A 17,134-nucleotide genomic window follows, 5' to 3' on the forward strand; every position below is an offset into this window, starting at 1 on the left:
ATCATTCTCTGTTGCGTCAAGACACTAGTTTTGTTACTGATAGAAGGTCCATTCTTAAAACAGTAAACTAGCCAATTAAAAGAGCCTCTGACTTTTATTGATTGCCCTATTTTTTAAGAAAGAGATAGAGGCAACAACAACAAAAAAAAAAAAAAAAAGTTTATGTGAAATAAAGTTCATTTTATATTCTAATTAGCCTAATATAAATGGTTATTAAAGGTGTTAAGGGCACAAGAAACAGTATAATATTTGTAAATTCTTTGCAGCTGAAGAAGGTTCTGTGTTTAAACCTTTGAAACTAGTCCTATAAATTTTGTGAATATTACACCGATTTTTGTTCCTTTAACAATTCCAATAATTGTTACTCAGCATGTTATTTTAACTGAAACTAATACAAATGAAGTGAAGTTGTCAGGTGGTTAGCGACTATTCTTTCCTTAAGATTTTCTCTGAGAAAGAATTGAGAAGATTTTTAAAATGAAAATAATCATAAACAGTTGTAGGTTTTTCTTTTTATAACTATATCTTATACATAACTTTTATAATTTTCTCATGTATTATAATTAAATCTCCATGAAGTTCTGCAATAATTTGTCTGTATTTTTTACTTAAATTCAGTTGAAATAAATCATTTTACAAGAAAATTAAGACAAAAACTTTTTTATTTCTATAATAAATTTTATCGTATTTGCAGAGCATATGAGGATAATCAACCAGATGAAATGACAGAAGAAATCTCTGAAGCATACGAAATATTCTTGAGAGAGCAGGCATTAAGGCATTGAAAACTTGTTCAGTTTTGTTTTCAGATGTTTGGTGTACATTATTTTCTCCTGCACAAATACAGAACTTGGAACTTCTGGATAATCTCTTAATAGACAAACTGTTTGGTTTTTAGTTTTTCCAGAGGTGACAGTAAAATTTATCTAACAGCAATTTTGTTTCACTCCTAGGAAAAGCATATACTTCCATCCATGTATAGATATTTTGTTGCTTTTATATTTATTATATATTGTTTTTGAAAGCATTTGGGTTATCAAGGCATATATCTAACACTATACATCTACTTAATTATTTGTATAAAACTGAATTTCTTGGGGTATACATGAGTCCTATGAGCCATGAATTACATTTTGGACCATTTTACATGCTTTGGATACATGTATTTTTTAGAAGGATGAGTTGTATTTTGTTTAACTGTAATACTACTGAGGCAAAGTAATTTTCAATAATAAGATTTCATTTAGAAGTCAATATAACTTAGAATCAGCAAATGTAAGGTATATTCCTTTTGTCTTCCATTATGTACAAATTACTTCCTATATTTAATTTTTTTAGCCATTTTACAAAATTCTAGGTAACTTGCAAAAAAAAAAAATTCTATGTAGTTATCTTTAGAAAAACCCTGTATATGTATTAAATTTATATATTCATCCAATTTGCTTATAAAATCTTTTGAATTATCTGTTGCAGTTTTAAGTATTATATTACATGTATTTATTCTCTGTACTAATGCATGTAAATATTTTCAGTGAATATTAATATGATCGATATCAAATGCTTTCAACTGCAAATTTTAATATTTGTAGCAAATAAGAGTACTCTTTATGACCTAATACTTATGCAGTATGATCTGAAATTTTCAGTTTCTTTATGTAATTTCAGTGTATTTGAAAGATTTCTTGTTTCAAGATATGTGAATTTTATATTTATTTGATGTATGACAAAGCACTGTAGAATCTCCCTTCCCATGTCATTTGGGATGAAATTATTAATTTTGATTATATGCTCATTTATTCTCTTTAATCCTATACCATTTAGTACATAATATATTTGTATAGTCACACAAATGATAATTTCTGTTATTGCCTATTTTAACAGTTATATAGATGTACATAAATATTTATAGTTTTGAGAGAATGTTTTTGCACATGTCATTGTCATGCTATCTTTTATTGAGTAAAGAGAATACATAGTTAATTGAAATTTAAATTTGTATCTTCAATAATTGTCAGTTTTCCAGTTGTAGTTTTGATGGGTGTGAAGGTATGATATCAGTAAATAGTGCATTATATCCAATTTTGTTATGTAGTGTTTAACTTTAGTGTTTAAATTAGTGTAATTTGTCATGTGTAGTGACAGACATAAAATAAAAAATGTGGTACATTTTTCCCCCTCCTAACTGGTTTATGGAAAGCTATTTCATTGTAAAATTTTAACTGCACACTCTAAAAAAAAAGTGTATTTATAAATTATGCTTAATTTTCTCACAGTGTCGAAATACTCAAAAATTTATTTTCAAAATTTACAATTTTTCATTTTGAGTTTTTGTTTTGCTTGTAGATTTCAAAATAATTTAAAGAAATTTCCTGTTTGCATATAAAATTTTGTCAATGAAATGTTTTTAATGTTCAGAACTCAACATAATTTTGTTTAGTGCATGTATTGAATGCTTTGGTACTCTTCAGGGTTTATCTTCACCTTTCCTCTGGATAACATTTTGTGTTAATGAATAGTTGCAAATTTGGGACAAATTTGTGCATCTGCATATGTAACTATTCATACAATTTCTTAAAGATTTGTTATTTTTAAATAGTTAATCTGAATTGAAATTTGTTTATAGAGTTTTAAAATACTTTGGAACTCTTACTGCTGCCATTTTGTAAATATGCAAAGAAAAATATGTATTGGCACGTGTGACACATCGCATTGTTTGTTTGATATAATTCATTTTGATAGCTTTTAATTTCATGCTAGAGTTATAAATATTTTGTATAATAATTTGAACTAACATCTTTTCTGCTCTCCGTACTATTAGCATGGTTATGATTTTATAACATGTTTAATTTGAAATAGAATGTAAAGAAAAAATCTAATTTCAACTGAGATTTTTGTAGTCAGGATTTTTAATTTTCACTGTGTTTTCAAAATTTGTATATTCTGTCAATGAATCATATGATATTTGCATTTCAAAGTATTTAAATAATTTGTCAGTTTGTTCCTTAAAGTATAAATATGAAATTTCAAATACATTTTTCACAATGACGTTGCCTGTATCTTTTCATATTGTTTCAGATTTTTCATGGATACTTTTATTTTGTTGTATGAATATTTCTATTGTACTCTATAAAAAGTTTTAAAGTTTTTTTACCTTGTATTATCAGTATTATTTAAGAAAATTTGACATTTTAACAATAACTTTTGTCTGCAACTGCTTAAGTACAAAGAATTGCTTAAAAATAATTCTAGGACATTCTCTTCTTGAACTGTTTTTATCCATGACCCCTTTTATCATTAAATGTTTTTTCAACTACAAATATTTAGTGTGGAAGACTTAAAAATATTTCCCATAATTTAATTTCTCTGGCAACAGGGTGCATAGTGGTCCTTACAAGTGCTTGTTAAGTCCTTATATTTGAAAATAAATTATAAAGACCTTTTTATAGGTGCTTACTTTTTCTCTAAAGCACTTTTTTTTGTTTGTTTGTTGTTTTTAGTGCTGTTTCTTTCTTTTTTTAAAGAACACTCTTTTTCCCCCTCCCGTATCAAAGCCGAAATTAAATGAATAACTTTTCTTTCTTATCTAAAGCATCAGATGGTGAAACCATATCCTATCCTGGAAATAGCTTCTCTTTCCTTTTTCTGCATTGATGTAACTTTTGATTTGGGCGAGTAGAGACAGGTTTTATCGTTCTATTGGTCAAAGAATTGTGAAAAAGGGTAGAAAATTCCGTTATCCTTTTCCTCCCACATACAGACTACAGATAGAATTTCTATCAAAATTTTAATAATTTGCATTATCATTCTGCATGGTCAGTTTATTATGATCATTATGAATTCTCAGAATGCATAATAATATATTTGTAGTAAATGCTAAAGTATAGATCAGAAATGGTTAAGTTTGTTTTTAACACAGATTGGCTTTCTAAGGAAGCATATTCTGAATGGCTTAAAAACAAAGCGAAAATAATCACAAGGCCATGTGTTCCTGGTGTGAAACTGAAATCAGCATGGCAAGCATGGGAGAGTCTACTTTAACTCTACTGTTCTGTTTGTATTAATTCCACATACATAGCGTTTGTGTCAATATGACCCGATTCAGAAAAATAACTTTTCTTGCAGTAAATGATAAGTGCTGTTTAAAAAATGGTTTAAACAATAGTAATGTAAGTTTAAAAATAGATCTAATAATATAAAACATGTGTAAAAATAACAAAAGTATTCAAAATTGAAACTTGTATTTGTTTACAATTTGAACAGTAATATCTTGCATGATATTTGCAAATGTGATTCTTACAATAGTAGCATAATATATTAGTTTTGTTGTCATTGCTTGATGGCCAGAGCTTGCACGTTTGAAACATGATGAAGTATTCTCAGCAGATCCCAATGATACATCCCCTTTTTTCTCTGTATTGGTTTCACTATTTTTATTGAGTCCTCACTTCTTTGTAGGTGTGGAAAAATGAGTGATTTCCCCAGTTCTTCAAAAAATACCCTTTGTTATAGCCAGTTTGTTTTTGTTCCATTCTCTATGTATTGAAGTCCATAGAACAAATGCATTGTACATAGAAGTATCAAGCATGTTATAGACTACTATCATGGGCTAGCGATTTATTAGGAATCTTTTCTAATAGTGCCAAGCATAGTCATTTTCCATTTTAGAAGTTGTCCTAAGGTGTAAGATGTAAAAAAAAATATCACATGCAATATTGTGCCCCGAATACGCATAGGTAAGATCACACACTACTCAGCATCTCTTGATTTTTCCTCTGGCTTTGACCATCATTCTTTGTGAATTTGTGTTTTCAGTATGTATAAAGTTTTACTGTGTCATAAAATCCTCATTTAGATGGCTTACTTGGTATATAATGTTTGAAAGGACATCGGTCACGAAATCCTGCTGATTGTTCATCTACAGTAGTAATATTTTCATTTGGATTGTATAATTTCGGTAGAATTTCTATCCTTTTTTCCCTGGATATCTATCTCGCACTGCAGCTGATTTATCCAAATTTCTTTTTTCTTGACAAGTACATTTATTATCAAAATGAATAATTCTTGATATGGTGTAAAATGTTTTGAGGGGCATTGTAGCACGAAATATATTTCAACCAGTTTCTTTATCCCGTAAGCATTTTATTGATTCTTCAAATGATTTATAAATGCCAGCTGCCAATAATGATCCGATATATGCTTAAAAAGATATACTATATGTATTAAAAATTATATTAAAAAGATATTTTTCCACTTTTTTCCATAAACCACTTCTTCTTCAATATTAGTCATTTTTATGATTTCGTTTTCAATTGTAAAACTGAATACTACTTCAAATGCGCTTTTTATGTCAGTTATCCTTGCCGGTGCTTATCTTGTGATCCTTGGAGTAGTTTTCATATTGTTAGCAGCTGTTGATTGAGAAGAATGTGGCAGTGGATCCAACTTTCATTTTATTTCACACTTGAGCTGAATACTTTCTGTATAGTTTATTTGTTGAATATTTGTATCAAAATTGTTGTCAGAGCTTTCACTCTCAATTTCATCACTTTTATGATTTTCATACTCGAATACTACTACTTCACTGTCAGAAGCTTCTATTATAGCAGCATGACTCAAATTCGTGTGATTTACCATTTTTTCTCTCGCATTCACTGGCATAACTCTCTTACAGTATATCAGAAAGTGAAGAAAAAAAGAAATGTTGCAATAAGAGCATATAATTTGGCCCATTTCCAATCATTTCACCTTTTACTTTGCATGCACTTTCTTATGTAACCAAACACATACATCAATGAAACAGGTTTCAAAAAGGATAAATTAGAGAAACTATTGTTATGAATTTCTTTTGAATTATTCCAAACAAAAATAAACATGTATGAGTAAAAATAAATGATTTTTTGCATCGGGTTATGCAACCTGAATGATAAATTAGGTATAATTGAAAAATATTCCTTCAAAACACACAAAACAAAAAATTAACACTAGGAGTACATATTTATATTATTTACCAACAATGTCGAGAAGTTTCATGAAAATATCCCTGTACTATATTTTTTATGAATGTATAAATTTTATTTTGGGTCATATAGCCTAACAACAACAGGATTAAAGTGTCACATGGATTGTAAGTGAACTTTTTCTATTTAATAATTATTAATTTTAATGATTAAAATCTCTCGTGAACAACTGATTTATTTATTTTTTTTTTTTTAATTTTCATTTTTTTCTTTTGAAAAGTTACTCTTTGTACATTATTTCACTTTAGGAAGCTAATTAAATAATACTAATATTTTGTTTAAGAAAGGATTACTACATGTTATATCCCTCTTCCTATTATTTCTGTATTTCAAGCATATCTTGAAAGTTGTGAATTTCAGGCTTACATTTTGAATTGTTTTTGCCAATGCATTATACAGTGCGGAAGAGAAAGGTCCTACGATTCTGGATCTTTCCCCATCTCTGAAAAATCTCGAATATTCAAACCCTTACAATTCACCGCAAAGCAAGCATAGGACATATTTTTTTTATGCCCACTTTCCAATCTGAATTGAATGGGACTAAAAGTTCTCTGGTCTACCAGCCTAAGCGAAGAGCGATTCTGTTCTGGAAATTTAATGCATTCTATTCAAAATTAGAATGGAAAACACTCCACATTTGTAAGTTTCTTTCTTTCCCTGAATTTAGTTTTTATTTTTCTAATACTGGCAACTGTGGATTCTGATTGCGTAATATCACGTGCGGGAAAATTAAGGTACGCATATTGCGCAATAGCCGTTGCTATATTTTGCAAGGATAATTATTTTGATATTCGGTCTGGGATTTGTTTATGAGCACTTAAGAGTTTTACTGTGCTTGCTGAGCATTTTAGTTTTTTTGGGCAATTTTTATATGTTCATAAATATATTTTAACAATCTATATGATTACGGTGATAATCGGGCTACAGATCATAGTTTTTTAATGAAAAGCAACATTTGTTATCTACTGAATGTTAAATTAAAATCTTCATGATGTTTTGTATTTTAAATATTGCGACAGTACGAAAGATGCAGAAATATCCTTTAAAATTACATTTAATGCACAAATCAAAATGTCGAAGCGCTATTTAGCTGAAAAAAATCAAAAGCAGCTACAATCTATCTCCCCCTCTTCATTTTTCCAGTCATGCTCGACTATCCGGAATTTTAAGATGTCCGGCGGTCGGCAATTTCCAAGCGTGACGATTAGATGACTGCATTCTCTCTTTGATCTCAGAATTTTTTTTTTTTTTTTTTTTTTTTTTAACTTTTACTTAAAATTACTCTGCAATATCTACTAAGGTAAACTATCATATAATGAAAATTTAGAAAATGTTCAGAATATTTATTTAAGTACAATTGTTTAAATATTAATACCAGTGGGAAAATAAATAAGTTTACTGCCAACTGTTATTACGCTTTACAGTTTGAAGGAATATTTTTAAAGTATTGCGCTTTACAGTTCCCCAAGTGCTATTTGTGTTTCTCAAATTTCAGATACTTTTCATGATGCTGTAGGAGCTTCAAAAGATGTTTTCAATGCAGACATTTTGTGGTGTTTGGAAGTGGTGACAAGTCATTACTCTTACAGATCTAGCAGTGACGTGGGTAAACGTTTTTTAAGTGTGTTCCCTGACAGTGTTATAGCAAGACACTTTTCTTGTAGTGAGAGAAAGCTTGGTTATTTCTGCCATTTTAGATTTAAACCTTATTTACAGTCTCATGTATATGACAAATTTAAGAAGCTATCCCACTTTATCTTGTTATTTGATAAGACTTTGAATAAAACAAATAAAAAGAAGCAATTAGATTTGCATATCAGATATTGGCAATCTGACCAAAATAAAGTTGTAACTCATGACCTCTGTTTTCATGGGACATCCAACAGCTGCCAATATTTTTTAAAGTTTTCAAATGGCAGTGAAAAAACTAGATGTATAAAAGCTGCTGCAAATAAGTATGGATGGTCCAACTGTTCATGTTTTATGTAACCCTCCAACATTTCAGTTCATGTTCAAAGGACTATAGCAAAATGAATGTATATCTGTTGGTAGTTGTAGTTTGTATATTTTGAACAATGCTTTCTGTAAAGGAGCATTCACTACAACTAGGATATACCTTTCATTTAAGGAGCACTCTACCATCTATCAAAGATTCTCCAGCACAGATTTTGCCATTGAAATTTTGTAATCATAGGAGTATCTACTACTATCTTTTTATGCTTTTGAAATTAGGGAAGATAAAAAAAGGTTATGTTAGGCTAATTGAGAATGGAAAATGTGCAAAAATAACTTTTAAATTGTGTGAAATAATGCAATTAAAGACAAATTAATGCCTGTAAAATTCCTTTTTTTCATTTGTGTGGCTGAATTGGTCAAACGCGTTTGGGAAATTTACCAAAGTCATGAACCACTTGTTCCTTTTCTTTTTGCTTTTAATTTACACAAATTAGTAAAACAATTTTTGCAGCATTTCAAAATTATAAAAGAAGAGTAAACGTTGGAAATCAGTTCACCACTGAAATATTTGAACTTTAAAACTTTGATTTTTCTGAGAATGGTTTTGTTAATGAAATAAGCAAAATTAGGATTTACGGCTCATAAGCTCTTGCAAGAACTACAAGTTGAAAAAGAAATCATGGATAAAGGTTACCTTTCTCTTAAACGTGACTCACAAACTTTTATTTTACAGCTACTTGAAAAGCTCATGGAGAAATGTCCAGGTAATTATTCGGCAATTCAAAATGCTGTTTCTGTGAATCCAAAGTAATGGCAAAAAATAGCACAAAAGCATATGAGAAAATGAAAAGTATATTGATGCATTTTTCCAATAAAGGTTGCATTGCAGAAGAAGAATGCTGCGATAGCATTCTTTTGCTATCGCAGCATTCTTTTGAAATATTCAGATTTCATTCAAAATGTCATCCAGCCACACTGTGCAGAATTTAAAACCTATGATGTGGGGGGGGGGGAGAAATGAGATTAGATACTTTTTTGCACACATTCATTAATGAAAAATAATTAGAGTTATGGGAAGCATTTAAAGTGATCTTATTCTTTCCCCTGAGTAAGCCTGTTGAATGAGGATTTAGCATCAATAAAAATATAGAAACAGAAAATATGGGGAGAAATTCATAAGTTGCCCATAGTTTGTGATTATTTGAAACATGCTGGTGAGATATACAATGTATGAATTACGAAAGAGATGAGAGTGACAGCTTCAGCTTTTTCTCAGTATCGGTTATATTTGGAAGAGCAGAAAAAAAATTATTCAAGATAAAAATATAAAAGCAGAATCAACAAATGAATTGATAGCTATTAAAGGAAAGAAAAATCTCTTAGAAAGAGAAATTAAAGTGCTTGAAAACAAAGCAAATGAACTTGCTTAAAAGGCTAAAGTTACAAAACACTTTAATCTTTTAAGTAATAATATGAAATATTAAGAACTATTTATAAAAAACTCTGTTAAGAGAACTGGATTCTGATACTAATGGAAAAAGACGATAAAAATATTCGTTAATAAGCACAAATATTTTTTCTTATTTCTTTTTTTATGCTGTTTAGTACTTAGTGTGAATATGATAAATATGGTTTACTATTATTTATTTTCCTTATTTTTAAGGCCCACCAGCAGCCGAGCGGTAAAGTCGCTGAACACTGGTAGTTCGGTCCGAGGTTCGAATCCCGCGAACGGGCTGGCTGCATGGGCGTTTTTGTGGTTTTCCCCATGTGTGATATGTATACGAGCCAGTTTCCCTTAGAAAGTCCTCCACGAAGGCATCCCTCCTCTTAGGCAGATAGCCCTCGAGGCTTTGCCATCATCACACACACCACCTTATTTTTAAGTGAAATTTCATCATTAAATCTTGTAATATATAGTTTAGTTTTGCATATGGTTTCCACCCCTTTTCACCCTAAATCGAACTGTTATTTAAAATTTAAAAAATAACTGTAATTGTTTTCCATGGTTGAGTAATGCTGATTCTCTCTTAATAAATAATTAATTTTTCATATATTAAACTACAGTCAAGTCTCATTTTTCTTTTAAGGTTATGCAGTAACCTATTACATGTATTTAATTAATATGTATATGTAATTAAACAGGTGCTTATTTTTTTCTTAAAAAGTGTTTAATTTTTTAACTAAAATGTGGCTATTAAACCTGGGTAAGTATTCCACATGAAACGTTTTAGTTGAAGGATTTGTTTTAGGTATAGAAAAATTAGTGAAAGGAAATCATGTTTTCCTGAAGTGGATGTGCTTGTTTTTTTGCTGCATAAGAAATCAAATCTTGAGCAATATTTGAACTTTTAATTCTGATTGGGTCTAATAAGTGCGAAAGCTGAAAAATTCATTTCATCAATGGTAGAAGAAAATTTAATGCTATTTCAGAAATTTGTGGGACATCCAGTTCTGTCTCCAGTCTAGACTTCAGTTAAGGATTTTTGTGGAAATTCAAGTGTTGAGACACTCGATAGCTCAATAAATTCTGCTTGGGCTTTATATGGCAGGTGATTAATCGCATTAATGTCAATCAAAAGTGCTTTTTGAATCCTCACATAACTTTTTGAAATCAATTCAGTGTAAAGTATTTACAAAACTGAGTTTCTAGAATTTCTAAGTGATCTCTAATAATTTTTGTGATTATAGTTAATTTTTAATTAAAAAATTAACAAATGGAAAATAATTCATTTGAAAATGCTCTGATAAATCATTTTCCACACATATACTTGCAAATATTGATCTTTTTAATAAAGTTTTTTGGAATATTTATATAATTATGAAATTTCGTATGACGCGAATAAATGTTTTTGCTAACCCATAAATTTAAATATATTAATTCAAAATACAGTGGAGTCCCGCAAACACGACCTAATGTGGACTGAAAAACTGTTGAGTTTTACGGGGAATAAGGGGTGGGTTTCTCAGAATTCTTAATATTTAACTGCAAATTATTCTAGATATTTATAGCATAAAAAATATGAAATGGAAATGGGACATGGAAAAGTACAGCATACAATGAAATTAATGTTGATTTTTTTATGTCAAGTTTTAGCACAATAGGAGTCATAAAAAGAACAAATACTGTAATATAATTGAAATAAAAAAAAACGTGCATATAAAAATGAAGAAAAGTTATTGGTAGTTCTTAGTAGAAAAATATGGTGTGATAGTAAATTGTCTCTCACACTCATTCCATTGTCGTGCAGCTTCATCCCATAGACGACGGAGGAGCAAATTGTCCATACTTTGCTCCTTGATGCAACGGAGCATCTATGGGTCATCATTTTAGCTTTTCCGTTGTTTTCGATCTCTTCATTTTTATCCCTATTGTCTTTCAATCAGTGCAACTATTTCTGCATGTCCTAAAATTTAACAGTTAAGTCAAATATTTCATAGTTTTCTGTGTCTTGTCTGATTTTGAGAAATTCCTTTCCTGAATGGTCCAGCAACTCTCTCCGTGAACAAACGAGGCTTATCTCCTCGATTTCACTCGAAGAATGAGCTATCCATCCAATATATCTATTTTCTTCAGTTTCTCGATCATATCACACCCTTCTTCCATGATTAGGATAAGAGATGAAGGAAGTTTACGTCTGTATTTTTTCTTTAATACCTCCAAAATGCTCTGGTCCATCGGCTGATACACTGAAGTTACGTTATGAGGGAGAAATGTGGTTCTTATACCGTTCTGCATCAGGATGAGTTCTACATGAGGATGTCTAGAATAAGAATCGCCTTCCTTAGTAGATTTTTTTTTATTTTGAAAACTTTCCCACCGATGGAACAAATTGCTGATGAAACCAATCATTAATCATTCCTCCATTCATCCATGCATCTGACTCATTCCGGTAGCAAACAAGAAGATCATAATTGGTTTCGGTCCCATTAGCGTACTTTTTTCAGTTTTTAAAACGCCTGGGGATTTTTTGATTTGACTGTAAGCACTAGTTTAAGCTTATGGCTGCGTGTTGAATTGCTGCATACCAAAATTATGATGTTCTCCTTGCTTCTTTTGTAGCCAGGTGCTGATTTTTCGTTTTCGAAGGTGGCATTCGAAAATACAGACCGGTCTCATCACAATTATGAATTTGATTTCCAGATATGTCCTCCTTTTCAATTTGTTTGTGGAAAGTATGCTTGAACATAGCAGCATTTTTCAACAGATAGCATTTCCCCACAAACGTTTAACTGATGCTGTGCTGCTTTTTTATTTGTTGAGCCAGCCAGAACTAGCAGTAAATCCAGGCTCTTTTCTTCTTAAAATTCATCATAAAATTTTAGGGCTTTCTCTTATAAAATTTGTCTTGAAATGGGTGTTCCCCATTTCCTGCCTGAAACCACAAGTAAAGTCCCTCGCTCACGTTTTCCCTTTAAACTATCATTACATGCTCTTTTCACACACCAAGATTCGGTTTTGAACCTCTTCGTTTTCCGTCCTATCAAAGTAGTCCGTTCAACATGTAAATCCATGATAATTTTCTCTTTCAGGCATCTAGTTTCATTTCCATTATCATGTTAGCTTTTATTTCGAACGACATATTCACTTCACAGAATATCCCAAGCTCCCAAAAATACTTATACGCCTGGATGTGAACTGAGGAACGATACCGCAATGAACTCGAATGAGTTTAGTTTGCAATAAAAGCAGTCACAAAACTTCAGACAAATCTCCTAACATTTCGCAACAATAGACAGGAATGTGAGCCAGCTACTACCTGAATTTCTAAGTGTCTTCGAAAGAAGCAATCAGCGTCCGCAAGTATTACAACATATCTTGAAATTTGTTAGGCAGTTACAAGAATTAATGGCACAATGCGAAAACGGTAAAAATTACAGGAAAAGAACGCTCAAATTTTTTAATATACTGCTGGCCACCCAAATTGCAACACCAAGAAAGACAAGAGAAATCGCAACAAAATTTATTTAGTAGATAACATGCTGACCAAGTATCAAATGATTAAATTTATAGACTTATGTGAAGGGTGGTTCCTTCCAGAATCAGTAGCCAGAGTAGCCGAGGTTGTTGGAGGTCACCGCTGCCACACGCCTCGGCATTGATTCAAAGAGACTTTGGATGTGTTCTTGGGATACAGGAGACCAAGCAGCTTCCACAAATTGCCAAAGTTGATCTGGTCAAGCAGCCTGGGATGTTCAATCGTTCAGCAACCATGGACCACATGCTTTCTATCGGCGAAAGTTCCGAAGAACGAGCCGGCCAGGGAAGCAATTCAATCTGGCAATTGACGAAGAACCCTTGGACAATGTGTGCCACGTGTTGTCGCATTATCTTGTTGAAATGTGGCAATCCCTGAAAGTGAGGAAGGACAACTGGCTCCAACACTTCGGAGATATAGCGCTGGCTGTTTAAAGTACCGGCAGTGCGTATTAGAGAATCGCGCGAGTGATATCCAATACCACCTTATACCATAATACCCGGTGCAGGACCAGTGTGGCGGTGCATAGTGCAACTATTCAGCATCCTCTTCCCACGGTGTCTCCAGACTCGAATCCGACCCTCGTGGTGTTACAGACAGAAGCGTGACTCGTTAGTAAAAACAATTTTATTCCATTCTGCCGTCCACATCCTTCTTTCATCGCAGCATTGGCGGCGGAGACGTCTGTGGTTCTGCGTCAAAGGTAGACGAAGCAATGGACGTCTTGCGGACAGACCACTCTGCTGTAAACGGCGTCGAATGGTACGCGCAGACACTGGATGAGGCGTTACTATGGTTCGTGATGTGACTGAGCGATCCGTCACTGCCATGCGCACAATGTTCTTGTCATCACGTGAAGTGGTGCACTGAGGTGGATGCGTCGAACACGTCGGTCCGTCGTATCCTCCTGCATCCAACGGTCACATATCCGCATTACAGTTGTTTGGTTTCGTCCAACACGACTATCGATTTCCCTGAAAGATAATCCAATCTCTCGGTAGGCCACTATTCTTCCTCTGTCGAACTCGGATACTTGATCAAAGGATGATCGCTGTTTACTACGAGGCATAATTGATAGTTTTTTTTTTTTTTTTTTTTTTTTTTTTTTGAAAAAACATAAAAAAAACAATTGCCGAACTTGAAATCGTCGAAAACTCCAAGCCTTAAGTAGCGTTTTGAAGTGGCGCCACAGTAGCGCGTGATGTGCGTTTGCGCTGAAATTCTAATATTGCATATCTCACCTCCGCTAATGCGTGTTGTAAACTTCATGTTATTTGCATGCTTCCTTCAGGGTGTTGCATTTATGGTGGCCAGCAGTGTAATAGGAAACACACAGAAATAATAATTATCTATACTGTATTTAATAGTTGCTGTGTTTGGCCTAGAGATATCTTTAAAAAGTTCTCGAGGTATCGGGAGTCAACTTTACAGGATTCTATTGTAGATATATTTTTTAATTTGAAAAAAATTAACACTCGTTTCGTTTATTGATGTCTGGTTTCAAAATGCCTTTTTAATTTTGATGCTTTCTTCATACTTTTCATAGCCAAAATGCTATTACAAATTAAACAAAGAGGTTTTTCATTATCATCAGAGTTAAACCAAATTGGAGAAATGTCTGATTATATTTTCTTTTCGCATATTAGATGCCTTTCTGATTACTGCGAGTAGATCTTGCTTGAAGAGACTTTGTAGCATTGCTTTCTGTGCCATTACTTTTGTTACTCAAGTTGTCATTTATCCATGCGTAAAAATATTTTTATCTTGAATTTAAATAATATTAGATTCAAATAAATGCTAACCTTAGTCGAGTAAAACAATAAAATGCAATATTATATTCTTGTGATGAAACAGAAGAACGTAACTATACTGGACAAGCATTATCACTATACTAGTCACTGCAGTTTCGACATAATTTTTGGTATGCCTGGGTATGGTGCAGGGCATTATATGCAGTGTGTTTGTGGTGTACATTGACTCTAAAATAAATTATATGCTGGAACTATAATGCAGCCACTATTGTGATATTCTTAGTGGTATTTTTCAGTATGTAAATATAATTTGTAGCCCAACTTGACCAGTATTACTATTTTATAATTGTGCTGTTAGGAAATATAATATATTAAAGATAAAAGTCGTGAGACTAATGTTTCTTTAAAATTTTTCAACCCCTCAACATTCTACTTTACGACCCCATTTAAGGTTGCAATCCTGCAATCCACAGTTTAAGAAACGCTGTTCTAGGAGATCGAGTGCTAAGAGTTCTTTACATCTTATATTGACGTGTGTAAATTTAAATTCAAAGATAAAATAGATAATTTGATTAATAGCGGTGAAAATTTGTTAATGTTGACAACTGGACCTCTCGAGTGCGCTACCATTACACCTTGAAGGCATAATGTTGACAACTATATCAGGCAGATATAAATATCGATTGATTATTGTGCAGATGTGTGAAATTTAAACTGCAGATTTTTATATGTTATGACAAATGGCACGACACCATAAAGAAGATATCCTGACGATTTTCAGCTAATATGTTTCATGAGAAATTTAAAAGAAGGATTATATGAAATGTGAAAGAATTTCTAATCAGCCAAAGTACAGTATCTGAACGTTCCGTCTTCGTGTTGTAAAAGATTACAAGGAAGATAAGACCTTTAGGTATAGGAGAACTTTCGGTTTTGAGAACGAGACATTGTAGAGGATATTCGCGAAAATGTTTTTTAAGGAAATGAAATTTTTATGAAAATACCTTCGAAAATTTAGGAGCTCTTCTAAGATCCTGCCTCCATCGTGAACACAGCGCCCTCTTCAACTTTAGACAGACAGACAAAGTAGACAGATGTCTTGTTTTGCACCCGCTAAATCTTTCTGCACCGATGGGCGAAAAATCAAGCATAGGTGTGAAAGAAAGGTATATAGAAAGGGGGCAATTTCGTATTTGAGGAGAGTAAAAAGGAACTTCGTACATTTTGTACGAGTTCATAAGGCTAGAAAGAAAAGATGGGACAAAATAAAATTTTAAATAAATGGCCCAAAAATAATAGAGGGAAAAAAAAGGGCCTATAGAAAGAAAAGGAAAAGAAGTAGAAAATATCCTAAAATACCTTGTGTCCATGAGTGTGGTTAAAAGGAGTTCATTTGCAAAAACTAGTGTCTTTAAGCAGCAAACTTTAGCCAAGTTAAAAAACAGAAATAAATGAATTCCTACATGGTAATGTGTATGCCCTTATCTTGAGACCTAACTAGAAAAGACATATATCATCACTGAGATGTACATAATATTTTTACTAGAGTAACATTAACTATTACCGTTACCAAAAAATTCATGTATATTTCAGAAAAACAGTAATTGACAAAATCACAAATCCATAAACAGTGTGAGAGCATTTCATCAAAAATAAATTATACAGTTTATTTTTCTTAAATATTAGTTAAATATAAAATTAATTTAACCATTGTAATTTATTATAGTACAAGTTTAACAAATTCCGTCACACCGTATTTAAATTTGCTCATAATTCTAAGTTTGAGACCTGAAAAAAAAAAGTCGGGGATCTTAGTTACAAAAATCACAATCTATACTCATCGATGGTCAAGAGATCCCCATTTTTCCCTCTCAAGAAATTCCTAAGCACGAAAAGGGGCCCCTCCGAAGGGTGTGAATTGCTGATAAGAACGGACTACTGATAAGGAATGTGGCGTCTCTACGGAATAGTTACGAAGAAAAGAACCACATGACTTGCTACTATTACTAACTATTGTATAATGTTAGAATCTTATGAAAATAATAAATAAAGAAATTTAATGGCACTTTAGTGATAGAGAATAAGATATTGTATAGAGAACAGAATGTTACTTATCTGAATATTCCGTGCCAGGGTTTCTTTTGGATTTCTCGTGTTGATAGTTTCGAAGAAGCAGTTTCCTTCTCAATTTGATGAATGAGACATTGCATAGGAAAGGTGCATTAAACTTTTTTAGAGAGTTGAAAACATTTACTGAAACACTTTTTAAAAAATTTTGGAGCTATGACTGCCTCCAGTTTTCGTGATCCTTTTATCACATTTCAATTCATATGTCTAACACAACACATCAAAAAGTAAAGCGTGAAAGTTACAGTTAGCGTTTCCAAGAATGCAAAAACAATATGCGAGCTGCGCATGCTAACTGCGCGTT

General features: G+C 32.1%; 1 protein-coding gene across 1 annotated transcript in view; it reads left to right on the top strand.

Moving 5' to 3' along the window:
- Paip1 (Poly(A) binding protein interacting protein 1) overlaps positions 1–3,441 on the top strand; it is an 85,487-nt gene extending 82,046 nt beyond the window's left edge. The window contains exon 10 of the mRNA XM_085818828.1: positions 695–3,441. Within this exon, the coding sequence (XP_085674954.1) occupies positions 695–785 (91 nt within the window). The 3' untranslated portion in view covers positions 786–3,441. The remainder of the gene's footprint in view (positions 1–694) is intronic.
- Positions 3,442–17,134: the final 13,693 nt, after the last annotated feature.

This window comes from Stegodyphus dumicola, chromosome 6, assembly GCF_044657685.1.
Source record: "Stegodyphus dumicola isolate Sdum_Otavi_A_Nest chromosome 6, ASM4465768v1".
Taxonomy (NCBI): domain Eukaryota; kingdom Metazoa; phylum Arthropoda; class Arachnida; order Araneae; family Eresidae; genus Stegodyphus; species Stegodyphus dumicola.